Here is an 18,910-nt window from a genome sequence, read left to right as displayed (position 1 = left end):
GTGCTGCCACGTGGTACTCTATCCAAAATAGGAGTATTTTTGTTCCAAAGTATGACAGTAGGGGTATAGATAACCCCGAGTTAGATGGAAGTGGCACGTCTGTTTTTTAGTTGAACTTTTTATTCAGGTCGGGTCAATGTTTGGGACGGGTTGGTCCGAAAAATGGTTAGATATGTGTTAGTCTTTCTAATAGGTTAGATGTTTTAATTTTGACCAATAAGAAGTTGTCATGTGGAATTTAAATAATAATTATTTTTAATTCAGTATTGACCTAACAGTCAAAGGGCATAAGTGAACCAAAAAGGTGGATGAGAGGGCATTTTTAGCCCAATAGGTGGATGAAGGGCATTTTTAAACCTTTTCCAATGGTTTAGATGCATTTTTAACCCTTTTTCGTAATTTCTATATGGAGGTCTAAACAAGATATGACTAACCATCTAAGGCGGCGTTTTCTCATTTTATTCTCAATACATGCAACAAGCATCTTGTATTGGATGTGTGAACATTTCTGAACGGACAAGATCTCGGTTCATCCATCTAACTTCACATTTTTACGACTTTCATCCTATGGATAGGTCTTAGAGGCCTTACATTCACTCTTTTATAAGGGAAATAAAATCTTTATATTACCGATATCTAGAGGAATTAATTTTCTAATTTAAATCAGTTGCCACGTTGTTTTTTTTCTTTTATATGAAGACAGATTTGCTCAGTATGCAATCTTTATGTCCTGCAAGATTAGAGAAAATTTTCCCTTTTTACTTTGCATAGGGGAAGGGTGGAGGTTTTACTTTTAGGAACCAACTATAGCATACGTCATGGTTAGTTTCAATCCAAAATTCTACATTGTGGATGCTATCATCAAGGAAAGATATCTGGTCGAGGAATGAACATAGACAACTATATCCTTCAAACTTCTGAATTCTGATATTTTTATATCCTATGATGTTTTGTAGCATCAGTACCATTTTCACCTATTAATAGCCTCATATATTTCATGTATCACACACTTTTTTGTGTAGTGTTTAAAGCATTGGTTTTTGGAGTCTATTAAATACTTTTCAAATTCTTTGTGATGCAGGAGTTCTTCAATTTGTCAAGAATCCCTGAAAAGTAACCCATTTGGTGAATCTACTTTCAGACAAATGAAAAAATCTTTATATACGAATATTCCTCCTTCGTATGTGGAATTCATGGAAAACCTAGTAGTTGAGAAACTTGGACTTGAATATGTGCAAGAGAAAGAATTACACTATTTAACGGTATGATTTTTAATCTTCTAACAAATGTCTTCCTCCTCCTGTATTGGTTCTTTTAGCTCTATCCTTATGTTTTGTAGCTTGTTGATAAATTGCTGCCTGACTCAACTATTTCGTGCAAATGTGTTGTGGAGTAGTCTCAACCTTTTATGTCTAAAATTTCTCGTAAGATGCTCAATTAACTTCTTATTTTTAGAATAACAATATCGTCATTAACATAATTGCCACCACCTACCTATATTTTTGCCCGCTTTACTTCTTGCTGTTTATCTTCCTGTAACTATTATGACATTGACCTTTTCCTTTATAAGATTGAGTTGAGCACACATGGTCATAGACATGAGCTGTGTTGGAAAGAGTTTAGACCTGAGGTTAATGCTCTGTACCAAGAAAATCATCATATAGCTTTATCTGTAAGTTATTTCCTCCATTGAGACCGTTTTTCCTGGTAGAGTGGATCTATGCTATTCAATGTGCGTTCTCCATTTGTTTTGTTGTTTCCTTGCAATCCTTTTGCCTTTATTAAGTTGTAACTCTGCCTATGTTTGTATTTTTCTAAGCATTAGAGATAGACATCAGCATTCAGTTACTCACCAGTGCAACATTTTTTGCCCCCTTTTTTGTGGCTTTGAGGAGGGTTGAATGTTTCACAGTTATTTTGAATGAGGTGTCTTGATATTTCTTCAGTTCACCTTGTCTAATACTAGGTCCTTAGCCTCTAGATTGCGCTTGTCAGGTTGAATAATTGTTTAGTGATTTAGTATGTTCTTAAGGAAATAGGAATCACTGCTCGCATTTCAGGTTTCCAAGTGGTAAAAGCTATACATATCACCAAAAAAACTAGTCATGATTTGATTTTTGGCAACTGCATGAATCTGCCTTTCCATTGGAGAATTTTCTTGGAACCATCATATCTAATTCTCTTTCTGGTGTTTACAGTATCAAAATTTCATCTCTACTGTTAGCAGCTAATCTTACTGCATTCTGTACAATTACTGTTTCTTATCTTATTTTATGTTTCATTAGCTTCCTCTCCCCTGTTCCCTTTTCCATTCGATTTGTTCAATGTTGGGGGTCTATTGGGGAGAGGGTGGAAGGTAGAAGAAACTTGTCGTTGCCCTGGTCCCAATTCAAATCCCTTGTCCCCATTTTTGGTTTTTGATTTTATCGTCAAGGAAGGTTCACAACACAACATGACGAGTAGGATAACGACTACTATAAATACGTTAAAACATTAATCTCAATATCAGGAAAAATGTGGATTTACTGGACAATCTTTAAGTGGTAGAACAGTTTTCTTTTATGAGATGAGCAGGATATCAAGGATTAGAGAACACCTAAATCTGTAGACTTGAGAGTAATTTGTACGTATGATATTATTTTTACTTTTTATTGACATATTGTCATGTGTTACTGATTTCATTTGCACGCCACTTTCATCTTCATCTTCTCATCAGGACTCCTGCACTGTTTTACTGAAAGAACACCACTTATGCTTTCTGTATAGTAAGATGATTCTTTCTGTGAGTCCAGTGATTTAGATGCTTCTTTGCATTTTTCAGGATGAGGAGATTAAAGGAATTAAAGATCTTGTTGGTTCTGCCATTTTGGACCCAGATGTTAAGGGTGGCTTGAGATGGCCCTTTGGCAAGGATTATGATGTTATACGTGTTGATCACACAATTGCAAAATCATATAGAAATCAGCCGATTAGGTTTAAGCTTCGACATGCAGATCGATTTGATTTCACATTTTCAACTGGTCAGGTTGCTCGGGAGATTTTCCTGAAAATGCCTGGAATCATATCCCAGTTGCGGGTAGGTTCTCCTTTCCTGACAAGCAATTATGTATGTCTTTTTATTTTATGTTTTCTATTTTTGGATGTCTCTGCATGATACATCAGTATTGGTAATGGGTTACTCGTAACCGTATTATAGTATTCTTAGCATAAACCTTGACCTTGCTCCCACTTTACTGATTTATCCACCGAATTGGGAACAATTTCATCCAAAAAGCTGGAGCAACACAAACTTACCACTGATTCGTATCTGGTTTTGCTTCTTGTTGGGTTGAATCCATCCATATCTTGTTTATTCAAAGAATATTTACAGTAGGATCATGTTAATGTATGGTATCAACTTGCCTGTGCCGCAGAAATACAAACAGCTTCATGCTGTGCCTCTGTTTTATTTTCTGAATTGCTACTTCATTGCTTAAATATTGATTTGAGTTACGTTCTTTTACCAAAAATGCAGCAGAAGAAAACGTGGTGTTTAAAATGTTAGAAGAGAACTTGAAGTTGATCTGGAATTACTGCTTGTTAGATGGTTCTTCGAGCTGACCATGCACGGTGGCCCTTCACTTTCTTTTTGCAAATATCTGCAGAAACCGATAGACATAGACGTATCTTTCACAAGTTATGTACGGCTGGTGAAGGCAATTTTGGCATTTGGATTTTGCAGTGGTGGAACGTACAAGATGTAGATTGTTGAATTAGAACCCAAAATGTTGAAATGTTATTGCACTATATATGTAGTTTTGACATGGAACGCAGTTGTTAGAGGTAATGCATAGAACATCTTAGTTGATCAACACCTGACTTTATTGTCATCTCGTGATCTGATGCATTTTCCTTTAAAGTCGTCCACAATGGCATACTGGTGTTGTTTCATGTAAAAAGGAAGAATCTTCCCGTGAAATCTTCACTATATGATGCTCCATTGCCAATATTGAGTCCAGTAATGGGATTTCTGTGTGAACCAACATGGGTAGTGAACTGCCAGAAATGTCAATCAATATTTTGAATCTGAACATAATATTTTGTCATGTGCAATTTCCATCTTCATTTCCACTTAAAAAATATATTATAAGTTTCCCAGCAATAAATTAATTCCCTACAGTATATGTTTGGAAATTTATATATCATTTAGAGTCTGTTTGGAAAGCCACCCTGTAATTGAAATTGGTGTAATTACTAGGGTAGTAATTATATAGTTGTGTAATTAAGACGACTTGTTTGTTTGTCATAGTATAATTACAGTGTAATTACATGTTTACTGTTGGTTGCACAAGTGTAATTACATAGTTAGATTAAATTTTAAATTAAGTAATTATCAAAACTTAAAAGTTAATATAATAAATATATGCCTATAAATTTTTATAATTATAAATGATATTATATTTGGTATTTAAGGTGTATATTTTTTCGTGAATATACATTAATTTAGTAATCATATATTTATAACTAATATTGTAAAAATAATTTATATATATTCTTTAAAATAATAATATTTAGTTTAGATACTTACAAAAATTAAAAATATACGTTTTGTAAGAACATCATGGAATTCATTTTTGATAAAATAAATTAATAGTTATTAATATAATTTCATAACATTATTCAAATATTTCACAAAACTAATCTATCAATTCTAACTAAAAAATAAACAACATGCGATGTGAGCCAATACTACTAAAACAAGTAAATTGGTACCATGAATATAACGCAATTTCAAAATAAATAAATATAGTTTAACATATATCAAATTCCAACATAGTAATTGTCACGACCATGGTTCGCCCTCCGTGAATCCTCGTGACGGCACCTAGTTTATACGACTAGGTAAGCCTAACAATGCGGAAAATAAACCAATTTGCGGAAGAAATAATTTAAAACCTAAGTAGCGAAATAAATAGTAATTTAAAGTGCCGCTTGGCATATACAATATCAACTCTCGAAAACTAAATACATTTCCCAAAGCCCGGAATCTCATGATCACAAGTCTTTGAAAGTCTACAAACGTCTAACTCCAGAATATCTAAAAAAGGCACAAATCACGGAAGGGCTAATACAAAAGGGAGAGTAGAAATGGACTCTTCGGTCTGCGGACGCGGCAGATATACCTCAGAGTCTCCATGAACGCCTCGTCTCAAGCGTGATAAGTTTGAGTGGAGGTACCTGGATCTGCACATGAAAAACATGCACAGAAAGGGCATGAGTATACCATAACGGTACTCAGTAAGTGCCAAGCCTAACCTCAGTCAGGTAGTGACGAGGAAGGTCCGGGCCCTACTGAGATTAAATAAAATATAAGGGATGACAGAATAAGACAAGCAGAATAGTCGAAAGCTAACAGTAAGAATTTAATACAGGATAATAAGGAATTCAATAACTGGAACAGAGATAAAAACAATCACAAGGAAATACCACTCTTCACAAGGATAATCACGGGGGATCTCTCAGTATCCCGAGGATCTCTTAGTACCCTCAATATATACCAGGGATCTCTTGGTATCCTCCACATATGATAGGGATCTATTGGTATCTCTAGGATCTCTTGGTATCCTCAATATACGTGCTAGGGATCTCTCGGTATCCCGCACCTCAGCTTAATCATAAGGGGATCTCCCGGGATGCCGTCCCGTAGTCCCAAAGTAAAACACACAGCAACAACACAAAGAATACTCAATTAAGCTCAAATTCGTACCAAGTAAAATAGGTAATTCTAACCAAACATGCTTCACACAATACAATTAAAGCAGTTTAAGCAAATAAGCAGTTAAGTCAATTAAACATGCTTTTCTAAGCTAACAACAGGCTTAAATTGCAAGTAGTATAAAATAGGAAAAAGGAATACAATTGAATTTACTTAAAGAAAATCGGATTTTCAATAATTAGCTCAAGTACGCACTCGTCACCTCACGTACCAGGCACTTCAATTATCAAATATACCAAATCCTAAGGGGAAAGTCCCCCACACAAGGTTAGGCAAGCCACTTACCTCGAACTAGCTCAAAATCAACCCGAAACCACACTCTTGCCACGAGTACTCGACTCCAAATGGTCCAAATCTATTATATTCAATTGCATAATGTAAATAACACTTCAAGTAACTGATTCTACAATTAAATTCTAAGCTAATACGCGAAATTAGGTAAAATGATCAAAATGCCCCTCGGGCCCACGTCTTAGAATCGGGTAAAATTTACATTTCCAGAATCCTCAAATTCTCACGAGTTCAGTTATACCAAAAGTACCAAAATCGGACCTCAAATGGTCCCTCAAATCATCACTCAAAGGTATCTAATTAATCAAGTCCTAACCCCCAAATTACCACGGATGTTCCTTAAATTTTCATGCTTATAATGATAAAAATCACTCCAATAACGAGTTTAGGGACCAAAGACCTTACCCCCAATGAATTCCTCTGAAAATCTCCCTTGAAAATGCTCCCCAAGGCTTCTTCCCCGCGAAGGCAACTATTTATATGTTCTGCCCAGTTAATCCGCTTCTGCGGCTCTGGGACCGCACCTACAATACTGCTTCTGTGAGGACATGGTCGCATCTACGACATTGCACTTAAAACCCAGCTTCCGCACCTGCGGTTACCCTTACGCAGATGCGGTGCCGCTTCTGTGGTAAGCTCCTGCTTCTGCGGTCCCTGCTGGCATCTCCCTTTTCCGCTTCTGCAATGACTCTGTCGCGTCTGCGGCTCCGCACCTGCGGAACCCAATCGCAAGTGCGGTTATGACAGGATCAGCAGCTTCAGCTGCTTTAAACCACTTCCAATTCTTCCGACAACCCTCCGAAATCACCCCGAGGCCCTCGGGACCTCAACCAAAAATTCGAACAAGTCCTATACCACCATCCAAACTTATACCAATTTTCAAAACACCTAAAACAGCATTGAAACATCGAATTAACCATGGATTCAAGCCTAAGAACTCCAAAAACTCTTAATTTACGCTTTCGATCAAAAAGTTTATCAAACCTCGTCCGAATGACCTGAAATTTTGCACACATGTCACATTCAATACTACGGAGCTATTCCAACTTCCAAAATTCCATTCCGACTCTCGGATCAAAATCTCACTATCGAACTAGAAACTTCAAAATTCGACTTTCGGCATTTCAAGCCTAAATTAGCTACGGACCTCCAAAACACAATCCGAACATGCCCCTAAGCCAGAAATCACCCAACGGAGCTAACGGAACCATCAGAATTTTATTTCGAGGCCGTCTTCACACTGTTCCGACTACGGTCAAATTTCCAAAACTTAAGCTCTCATTTAGGGACTAAGTGTCCCAAAACTCTCCGAAACTCAAAACCGAACATCCCGGCAAATCAAAATAGCAGAAATAAACACGGGGAAAGAAGTTAATAGGGGATTGGGGTGTAAATTCTTAAAACGACCGGCCGGGTCGTTAAAGTAATAGTGAGTTCCACTGCAACTTAAGATTAGGAAACATGATAAATTTATAACCACATTCAACAATGAAATTCCACTTTAATTATATCACTCATTATATGGCAAGTTTATTAACGACTCATTATTTCTAATATTAGGAGGTGTAGTTTCAAAAAATAGAATAAATAAAATATAAGTAATTACGTGGAATCACAAGAAGTAAAGATAAAGAAATAAAAGATAAATAATGTACAATAATAGAAACAAAATGTTATAAAGCAAATAAATTAAAATAAAAACAAAAAGGAAATAAACTAAAATGCAACCTTGTAATTACACAGTGTATTACCACCAATTCTCACCTCCCCCTTGAGAATTGGAGAGTGTAATTACACCCTCCAATTACATCCAATTCTATGCTGACCAAGTAATTACTTGGCCAAACAAACATGCCAAACTGTGTAGTTACACCCAATTACACCCGAATCCATTTCCAAAATGGCTTTCCAAACAGGTTCTTACAGGATCCCTTTGATGGATATAGTTTTTGAAGATTCTAATTCACACGAAGAAGTTATAAACATGGCCAATTCTTTTTCTGAAAAGTTTAAAGTCATTTTTTGTGTTTGGTTGTCAAAAAACTTGAAGGAAAAATATTTTATTATAAATTTCTGAAAGCTCTCTACAATTCTTTATTTCCTCAACCCATAAAATAAGTTATCAATACCTCTATTTATAATAGTATGAAATCTATTTCAACTAGAAACAGGAAAGCTATTCCTATATTTGTTCTAACTGCAAATCATAGTTAGACATGAATTAAATAAACCAAATTCCAATAATTAAGGCTTTCTACTACAACTTTGAATTAGTTTTCCAACATTCTCCCGTAATTCAAAGTTGTATACATCTGACTTGTTTGTTGTGCAGTTATAATGGAACACTTCTCTCCAACTTTCGATTTTGATGAAGCACATGTCTCCATGCTTCCTTGATGCACTTTGTCACCAACACCCAATTTTGTTGAAACATTTGTCTCCAACTGTTGATGCACTTTGTCACCAACACCCGATTTTATTGAAGCGCATGTCTCCAACTTCCGTTGATGCACTTTGTCACCAACCCGATTTTGTTGAAGCACTTGTCTCCAACTCACGTTGATGCACTTTGACACCAACCGTTGATGCACTTTGTTACCAATACTCAATTTTGTTGAAGCACCTATCTCCAACTCACGTTGATGCACTTTGTCACTAACACCCAATTTTGTTGAAGCACCTGTCTTCAATACCGTTGATGCACTTTGTCACCAACATTCAATTTTGTTGAAACACATAACCAACTTCCAACTTTTTTAAACCTCTCTCCAACTTTTAAAGAAGAGTTTCTTCATCTTGTGCCAAGTTTGTTTGCACCTCTTTAAACTTATTTTTTTCTCTTGAAACAAACTTTTCATCAAATAATCTAATTTTGTTGACAACTATCTATGATTTTGCCACCATATTTTTTGGCCAGACGGCGGCACACATTGGCTTGCACCACCCGCCTACTAGATTATCTCCCAAGATCGTAGAAGCTCTGATAACAATATGAAGAAAACTATTTTATTATAAATGTCTGAAAGCTCTCTACAATTCTTTATTTTCTCCAGCCATAAGATAAATTATCAACACCCCTATTTATAATAGTATGAAACCTATTTCTACTAGAAACATGAAAGTCTATTCCTATATTTGTTCTAACTGCAAATCATATTTAGACATGAATTAAATAAACCAAATTCAAAATAACTAAGGTTTTCTACTACAACTTTGAATTAGTTTTCCAACAAAACTTTACAGTTAAAATGAAAGAATTGACTTTTTCCGAAGTTATTCTCCTTCATAACTATTTATGTCTAAACATCATGTTACCCTTCCAACCAACACTTAAATAATACTACCTTTGTTTCTTTTTAAAATCATGCATTAGCTTTTTTCCATTTCCAACCGATACTAGAGAACAATTGTTAGAAGGACCCCTTGAAAACTTGATTGAAGTAAACAACCTCCATTTTCCTTTCTCGCTTATTTTTAGGTCGAATAATTGTTAACATATAGTTTAATGGCTTAAGGGGTATCAGGGGCCAATTTAATATTTTCAAGACAAGGGGGCTAGCTATTAAAGTATAATTTTTTTTATTTCTCCCGCTTCATCTCTCTCTCTAGTCACCGCAGACTCACTCCGGGTTCTGGTAGTGACAGACCCAAAACAGACGACGATAAAATTTCTCTCGTCTATACGAACCTCCCTCATTACTGTGTATTTCTTTAGAAATCGTCAAATCTGGGTAAATCCTAATTTCTTTTTTTCTTTTCATAAATCGGGGATTTTGGGTTTGAACAGTGCAATTTTTTGAAGTGAAGTTGCATGACCACTTGTGTTTTGTATTTGGTTTGTGTAGATCTTGATGTTGTTCATTGTTCGGCTAGCTTTGGGCTCAGTTTTCTCGATTGTGCGTCGGTATCACAACCTAATATATACTGATAAACTTATGGTCGATTATTATCTGCTTTCAATTATTCTCCAAAATTATTTTTTCTAATTTGTAAAATTCCAAGTGTGTGTTTCAAGTTATTAACTGTGATATTGCTTATTTGCATGTAGTAAACATGATGAAGATGTTGGGAATATGCCCCACATAAATAATATTTACGGTAATAAAAGTGGAATAATAACGTAGTACTGAGATACAGTGATTAACAAGAATAAAAGAAAGACAACGACACCATGATTTTTACATGGAAAACTCTTCTGAATAAGGGAAAACCACGGCCCCGCAAGGAGCAACTGATATCTTTATAGAAGGGAATTTTACATTTTGTAAGCCTGAGTAAAATACTCCAAAGATCACTACAACACTTAAAAGAAATAACACTCTTTTGATATTCCCACCTCACTACAATATTGCCCACTCTCTATTATTCCCAAAGACTATTTTCTTATACCCTATCTGTGAAACCTCACTTTTTCTTTCTCTTTGTTGACGCGTTTACAAATAAAAGTGAAAGAACCTATTTATAGTTTCAGAATGCCCATGATGATATATGCAATGACATTAATATTTGCTGCAAAAGTCAACTGCCCAAATCTTTTCTAAATTGGTTGGCTTGACAAAAATCAAAAGGAAGCTTCATCTTCTTTCACATATAGGGCTGGATCCCACAAATCTTCCCCTCCAGTCCTTTTCACCTGAAGGAGGTAACACCGCATTTATAGCTTGAGTGCATGCCGACAAGTTCTTTGCACAATTCGAACTTGTCTCTTGGTACCACCTTGGTCAGCATATCTGTGGGATTCTCACTTGTAAAAATCTTCAAAACTTTTAGAGATTCATTCTCTACCATTTCTCGAATCCAGTGATATCTCACGTCAATGTGTTTGATCCTATGAACTTTTACTGTCACAATAGACGACATACTCCTTCTTATGCAATCCAAGCTCTTGAAGGAACCGTTTCAACCATATCATCTCCCTTCCAGCTTCAGAGCAATATTATACTTCGCTTCAGTTGTAGAGAGTGCGACACACTTCTACAATCTCGACTGCCATGATATAGCCCCCCCTAAAAATGTAAACAAATATCCAATAGTAGATTTTCTATTATCAATGTCACCTACCATATCAGCATCTGTATAGCTATTCAAGATTGGATCATATCTTCCAAAGAACAAACAATCTCCCGCGGTACCTCTCAAGTACTTGATTCCCAATGTTGTCTTCTAGTATTTTCAAGAAACCTGCTGACAACACCAACTGCGTGAGCAATATCAGGTCTAGTGCATACCATTGAATACATCAAACTTCCAACGGCAGAGGAATAAGGAACTTTGGTTATGCTTTCCTTTTCCTTCATTGTTATAGGACACATATTCTTGCTTAACTTCAGCTGACTAGCAAGAGGCGTGCTGATTGGCTTAGCATGCTTCATGTTGAAGCGTTCCAGTACACGTTCGATGTACTTCTCCTGAGACAATCACAACTTTCTACTTGTTCTCTCTCGAACTCTCTTCATACCCAAAATTTATTGTGTTGGGCCCAAGTCCTTCATATCAAATGACTTGGACAAATCTCCCTTCAACTTTGCGACCAACTCCTTGTCTTTTCCTACAATTAACATGTCATCCACATACAATAAGAAAATAATAAAATTATTGTCAGAAAATGTTTTGAAGTATACACATGGATCAGAATATGTCTTTATATAAGTTTGACTTTTCATGAATGAGTCAAACTTCTTGTACCACTACCTGGGTTCTTGTTTCAACCCATAAAGACTCTTATTCAATTTTCACACCATATGTTTCTTTCTAGCTACTTCAAATCCATCTAGTTGCTCCATATAAATCTCCTCTTACAAATCTCTATGAAGAAATGCAGTTTTCACATCCAACTGCTCCACTTCAAGATCTAGGCTAGTTGTCAAGTTTAAGATTGTTCGATTAGAAGTCATTTTGACAATAGGTGAGAAAAATTTATCAAAATCAATACCTTTCTTCTGTTCGAAGCCTTTTACCACCAATCGAGCTTTGTATCTAACCAGCTTGCCATTTCTATCTTTCTTGAGTTTAAAGACCCATTTGCATTTGAGTGGTCTTTTACCGTTTGGAAGTTCAATCAGCTTGCACGTGCCATTTTTCTGTAGACATTTCATCTCTTCTTTCATGGGTTTCATCCAATGGTTCTTTTTTGGATGGGACAGCACTTCCTTTTTGCCGAATCATTCACTACACACTTGGGATGAGTTGGTGGCCAAGTTCATTGCTATGTTTTTCTCTTTCGAGCACATGGCTACCCTTCGGGATGAAATCTTAGAATTCAAGCAAGAACCGAATGAACCACTACATGGAATTTGGGAATGCTATAGAACAATGGTCAAGAAATGTCTTAACAATGATATGATGGAGAACATGCTGCAACAAACCTTCTATTGTGGGATAAACACAACCAACCAATGTGTAGTGAACCAACTAGCCAGTGGAAACTTCATGATAGCGCCTTATGCGGAGGCGTGTGATATTCTAGATGAGATGGAAGAAACGTCATTGGCTTGGGAATCCCGAGCTAATGTTCCACAAGGTGATCTGAATATGATACACCTACACAAAGAGTTGCAAGACCATGGAAAAGTCATTGCCAATTGACAACAACCATGACTCAACTAGCAACGACCCAACTCAATCAAGTGCAAGCTCCAAAGCAAGTTCATGCTATGGAGTGAGTTAATGTGTTGGTGAATAAGAAGAAGACCAAGGGTTTACAAATGCAAACCCTAGTGGAGAATTATGTGCAAGATGATGGCGGTTTTGATCAAGATGATTCTTATAATGAGAAAGAGGAGGAAATTCAATATGTGAATAATTTTCAAGGGCAAAGAAACAACTTCCAAGGCTTAAGTCAACAACAATGGAAACTACAAAATAATTGTGGCAATTGGAGTTCTAACCATCAAGGGAATTGGCATAATAACAACAACCAAGGAAATTGGTGAGGCAACAATAAAGGTGGTTGGGGAAACAATCCAGGAAATCGAGGGTCGGATTTTCAAAGGCCCCCAATGTATTAACAATAAAGCAACCAACCTTTTTATCTTTCTCATGGTTCAAGTTCTTCAAACAATAAGATGGGACATATTGAGAATATATTCAACCAAATGATGGGGGAAAATGCCAATTCGGATGCCTAACTTGCCTCACAAAATACATCAATCCATAATCTAGAAGTTCAAATAGGGCAAATATCTCAAGCTCTAAATTCTAGTCCTAAGGGTGCACTACCAAGTGACACGGTGGTGAACCCGAAGGGCGATAACAATACGGGGTGCTATACCCAATTTTTCTCATATATTTTAATACATATATATGCTTTCAAAATAGCACATGGTAGGAATGATTACGGGCCGTTGATCTCTGAGATCAACGGCCAAGATTAGGGAGGCCTGGGTCGGGTGTAATTGAGTTTGGGCCGCGGGTGAATTGGGTTAGGCTGGTAATTGGGTTAAATTGGGGCTGAAATAGAAAATAAAATAGGCTAGATTTTAAATAGCCCTTTTTAACAGTTATATAATTTATAAAAAATAATAAATGATTTCTAAAAATTATTTTCGTATACTAAAATGATTTAAAATCTTTGTTTAATATTTTAAAAATATAAAATATCATTTTATGCATCTATAATGTAATTATGCATTAGTAGGGCTATTAATGCAAAGATATGCAATTTAGCCTAAAAATGTAAATGCAATTATAAAATGTACTAAAAATATTTAAATAATATTTTTGCATAAATAAAGAATTTAGATGACTAAATCACCACAAAAATAATTTTAAGGATAATTATTGGAAATTTTATAAATAAAAAGGGAAGAAATAAACCATTTTGGAGCTTTTAAAAATTATAGAAAAATTATAAAAATACTTATGCATGCTTGTAACTACATATCCCTCAAGGTTATTTCGAGCCCTTACCTTAAATTTCTGATAATACAAACTAGTCTAAGAGTGAATCACTCTAGGTGCCCTAACACACCATAATCCGTTAGGTGGAGACTCTTCAAAACCCAAATTCCCAAAAGGAAATGAGTTATTACCCCCCATGAATGTCGAAACCCGAACTTCTCTCTCAACACAGAGGGAAAGAAAAAAGGGGGTGCGACACGGGGCATGCTAGGGCGGTTATCATAAGAAGCGAAAGAGGCGGGATTTCACCCACCTCAAGTGAAAGGCGACTTATCGGTGATGACCAAGTGGTGCAAGAATAAGAGATCCCAAACAATATTGTTCAAGCAAATGAGGAAGTTCGTATTGATATTGATGATAGTGTTGAAGAGACTCTAGAGGAGGTGAACCTATCTAAGGAACACATCATTGACATACCTGAACCGGTAGTGCAAAAGGCGATGGCACCATTGCCTAAGCCTCCACCTCTATACCCTCAAAGACTTGCCAAGAAAAATGGTATGAATCAATTCAAGAAATTTATTCAAATGATGAAGAGCCTTTCAATCAATGTACCATTGGTAGAATCTTTGGAACAAATGCCCGGTTATACAAAGTTATGAAAGATCTTGTGACCAAGAAGCGATCGATGAATTTTGAAACTATTAAGGTCACTTATCAAGTGAGTGCAACTGTTCATTCCAGGCTCCTAAGTTGGAGGATCCCAGTGCTTTCACCATTCTTTGTACAATTGGGAGTGCCGAGTTTGCTAAAGCTCTTTGTGATCTTGGGACAAGTATAAATCCAATGCCCTATTCGGTTTTCATGACGTTGGAAATTGGGCAACCAAGACCCATTTCTATGAGGTTGCAAATGGCCAATTGTACCATGAAGAGGTCGTTGGGTATGATTAAATATGTTTTGATCCGGGTTGATAAATTCATTCTTCCAGCGAACTTTGTTATTCTAGATTGTGAAGTTGATTAGGAAGTGTCTATCATTCTTGGATACCTTTCCTTTTCTACGTATAAGGCTATTTGTGATGTAGAAGTCGAAGAACTCACTTTCCGGGTTGGTGATGAACAAGTGGTATTCCATGTGTGTAAGTCCATGCGACAACCAAATAGCAATGAGGTGTGTTCTTTTGTGGACTTGGTGACCAATGTTATTGTTGATGATCCAAGTGCTACAATCAATGTTGGTGACATGTTGGAGGCCGTGTTGCTCAATTTTGACGATGACAAAATGGATGGTTTCATGAAATCTGTGAACTCTTTGCAAGGAATGGGGTCGTACAACTATTTACCTCGAAAATTATCCTTGGATCTTGAGAACATGAAGACTCCTCCTACAAAGACTTCTATTAAAGAGACGCCTACTTTGGAGTTGAAGCCATTACCTCCACACATTCGGCATGAATTTCTTGGCCCTTGTTCTACTTTACCGGTTATTCTTTCCTCTTGTTTGACTAATGTGTAGATTTATTCCACATTGGCAGTGTTACAAAAGATAAAGAAGGCTATTGAGTGGACTTTGGCGGATATTCGGGGTATAAGCCCCGCTTGTTGCATACATAAGATCAAGTTGGTGGATGGTGCTAAACCGTCCATTGAACATCAAAGAAGACTCAATGAGGCTATGCAAGAAGTTGTCAAGAAAGAGATCATCAAGTGGTTGGATGTCGGGGTTGTCTACCCTATCTCTGATAGTTCATGGACCTCTCCGGTTCAATGTGTCGTAAAGAAGGGGGAATAACAGTGGTTACCAATGATAAGAATGAGTTGATTCTTACAAGAACGACGACCTATTGGAGGGTTTGTATTGATTATCGCAAGTTCAATTAAGTTACAAGGAAGGATCACTTTCCACTTCCTTTATAGATCAAATTCTCGATAGATTGTCCAGACGTGCAAGGGATAATGGGAAAAGACATACCCTCGTGGGGAACAAATGAATTAAAGTGAGGGAAAACATACTCTAGTGGGGTTTTAGAGATGATGGGCAGAAATTAATAATAGTTGGGGTGCTTTTGAGAGTTGGGGGAGGGTCTGTTTTACAGATAAATAGAGCAGAGTTTGGCTATAAATAGGGGGGTTTTTCAGACAGAAAAAGGGCTAGTTTTTTTGGAAGAAGAAGAGGAGTTCTCTTTCAGTCTTTTTTTTTTCAAAGAGTTTAGGCTGGATTTTTAACATTTAAAAGTTCAGTAATTTGAGAGTAAAAAACAGGCTGGTTTTTAATCCTAAAAGGTTCAGTGTTTGGAGAGCTAAGAAACTGAAAAGTGAGTCTTCTCTTTTACTGCTGAATATCAGAACTAGTACTGTTGCTGTTTCATTGGTGTTTCTGGTTGGTATTTCTGGGGTTTCAATTGGTTCTTCCTGAGTTTGCTATTGGTTATTGGCTACTGTTTTCATTGGGTGTTGCTGGAATAATGCTGGTTCCTTCTTTTTTTCTGTTACTGGGTTGTTCTGTCATTGCGTTGCTGTGTTATTACTGTTGCTGACTGCTCCTTCATCTTCTTGTATTTCCATTATCCAGGTACACGTTCTAAAGCTCTCAAATTTAATGGAAAGGAAGTAAAGAGTTGTTGGAATGGATTCTGAGTTTCCCCTGTTTCTTTGTGTTTAATTTGATGTATAAGCGGTAGGTCACTTGATATTTCATAGTATGTATTGGAATGACTTTGGAATGCATAAACTGGACTGATTGAATCTATTTCCACAAACATGGAATATCAATTGTAATTAATCTTAGTTGGTGATTACTAGTTATGAGATATACTATATTTAATTCTTGTTTCAGTAGTCGTGAAATAGTTTCAAATAGTTTATGTCACAAAACAGGTTCAAATAGTATGGAAATCAGCATGTTGGTTTAATAGGTCTAATTCTTAAATTGCGAGTTCACTTGAGTAAATAATATCATTTTAAATAGCAATGTAAATAATGTTAGTAACTAATGTTAGTTCTCAAATGTTAATGATTAATGTTAGCTTGATGTCAGTTTTTAAGCGTTGATGCATTTTTCAACAAATCGTAAAGAGAGCTCAAAAAATGGCTTTGTATTCCACATAGTTAATTCCAATAGTCCAATTCATATAATAAAGCTAAAGTTGAATTGGATCGAAATGGTAGCCAGTTTGTTAATATTTACAACGGCATGCGGCGGATCTTAAGTTAGGTAGCGGGTTCAAACTAGAAGGTGTTTCCTTTTGTTGGGACCCGGACTTGAACTTGAAGCCCGAACTTTTAATGCTAATTGATTAGGATTTTTTCTTTATTCTTAAGAGACAAATAAATAGAAAATCATAGTCGCTTTAGGATATCCTTGAATAAAAATGAGATGAGCCTCGCCAAATAAAAAAATGCAACTTTGCGGGGCCCTCAATAAATGGAAAAAACAAAACATTTAGAATTCGGGACGGGCCGTTTAGTGAATTTTATGGCCTTCCCCAAAATAATAATGCGTTAGTCTCTTTAGGCGCGCCTTTAATAATTTACTTTCTTAAACTCGGGTGCGCATTTATGTGACCCAAATCCAAATCTCGACAGAGTTGAAATGTGTCAATAACTATGGGTGCATTGATATGACGTGGTTCGAGATGTATTTTCACGACGTCGCAATTCTCGTTAAAAATAATAATAATAAAAGCGATAAATAGTTAAAATTTGCACATAGGTTCAACATATATTAAAATCAGATAAATAATCCAAATATGACAGTTGAGCGACCGTGCTAGAACCACGGAACTCGGGAATGCCTAACACCTTCTCCCGGGTTAACAGAATTCCTTACCTGGATTTCTGGTTCGTGGACTGTAATACAGAGTCAATCCTTTCCTCGATTCGGGATTCAACCGGTGACTTGGGACACCATAAATCTCCCAAGTGGCGACTCTGAAATAAATAAATAAATCTCGTTTCGATTGTCCTTTAATTGGAAAAAACTCCCTTTGTGCCCCTTTGCGGGGTATAGGTAAAAATGAGGTGTGACACTTATGCATATGGTGAGGAAAGAGTGATAAAGCACGAAGGGTGATGCCGTGTACATTTACACTGATATTGATGCATATGGTGAGGAAGAGTGATAAAGCACGAAAGGTGATGTCGTGCACATTTCTAATACTTATATGGTGAGGAAGAGAGATAAAGCACGAAGGGTGATGCCATGCATATTTTCATTACTTGATTGCATTGGTGAGGATTGCGAGTAAAAGCACGAAGAGTGATGTCGTGCACTTATTGCCTGTTTATTATGATTTCTTGCTACTTCGGTTCAAGTACCTTATTGTCTTATTCCACTACTTCTGTGATTCATTATGTTAGTGTTTCTCCCATAGCATGTTACCTTCCCCCATTACTTTTGAATTGTTTTTATTACTGTTATTCTGTTAGATACTGTTTAGCTATAGGTTGTTTGGTTGTTGTATCCTAGCCTCGTCACTACTTTGCCAAGGTTAGGCTCGACACTTACTAGCACATGGGGTCAGGTGTGGTGATACTACACTTTGCACTCTTTTGTGCAGATCCCGGTACTGGAGCATATGTACCTTAGCTAGGGGTTGCCTTCAGTCCATCAGGAGATCCGAGGTAGACCTGCAAGCGTCCGCAGGCCTTGGCGTCCCCTCCTTATCTAGTTTCTTTCTGTTTTTTTATATTCTAGAGACAGACATGTACTTTCCTGTTCAGACTTTATTTGTAGTTTTCTTAGATAGTCCATGAGATCGTGACACCAGTCTTGGGTGGTTATGTTTATGGATTAATATTGGTATTGGCTTAATTGTTAAATCTCATTCTTCCATTTTTATTAATTTTTGTTGTTGATAAAAATGTTAATTTACAATTGTTAAGGGACTAAAACTAAAAAAGGTAAAATAATTGGAATCATGGCTAGCCTAACTTTCACTTGTAGGCGCCATCACGGCTCCTGAGGGTAGGAAATCTGGATCGTGACAAGTTGGTATCATAGCTCTAGGTTGCTTAGGTCTCA

At 36.5% G+C, this 18,910-nt stretch overlaps 1 protein-coding gene across 1 annotated transcript; it reads left to right on the top strand.

Moving 5' to 3' along the window:
• The first annotated feature begins 506 nt into the window (after nucleotides 1–506).
• Nucleotides 507–3,961, top strand: LOC107809425 (uncharacterized). The gene is made up of 3 exons (XM_016634058.2): nucleotides 507–1,262; nucleotides 2,822–3,076; nucleotides 3,515–3,961. The coding sequence occupies exons 1-3, from the start codon at nucleotides 1,146–1,148 to the stop codon at nucleotides 3,542–3,544; spliced, it is 402 nt and encodes a 133-aa protein (XP_016489544.1). The 5' UTR covers nucleotides 507–1,145; the 3' UTR covers nucleotides 3,545–3,961.
• Nucleotides 3,962–18,910: the final 14,949 nt, after the last annotated feature.

Source organism: Nicotiana tabacum, chromosome 11, assembly GCF_000715075.1.
Source record: "Nicotiana tabacum cultivar K326 chromosome 11, ASM71507v2, whole genome shotgun sequence".
Taxonomy (NCBI): domain Eukaryota; kingdom Viridiplantae; phylum Streptophyta; class Magnoliopsida; order Solanales; family Solanaceae; genus Nicotiana; species Nicotiana tabacum.
Note: the sequence above shows the minus strand (reverse complement) of the source record. Positions and strands in the feature narration are given on the sequence as shown.

Coding starts and splice junctions, on each gene's coding strand:
- LOC107809425 (XM_016634058.2), top strand. CDS start 1,146: ATGAAAAAATCTTTATATACGAATATTCCTCCTTCGTATGTGGAATTC. Junction 1,263..2,821: donor AAGAATTACACTATTTAACG/GTATGATTTTTA, acceptor TGCATTTTTCAG/GATGAGGAGATTAAAGGAAT. Junction 3,077..3,514: donor GAATCATATCCCAGTTGCGG/GTAGGTTCTCCT, acceptor CCAAAAATGCAG/CAGAAGAAAACGTGGTGTTT.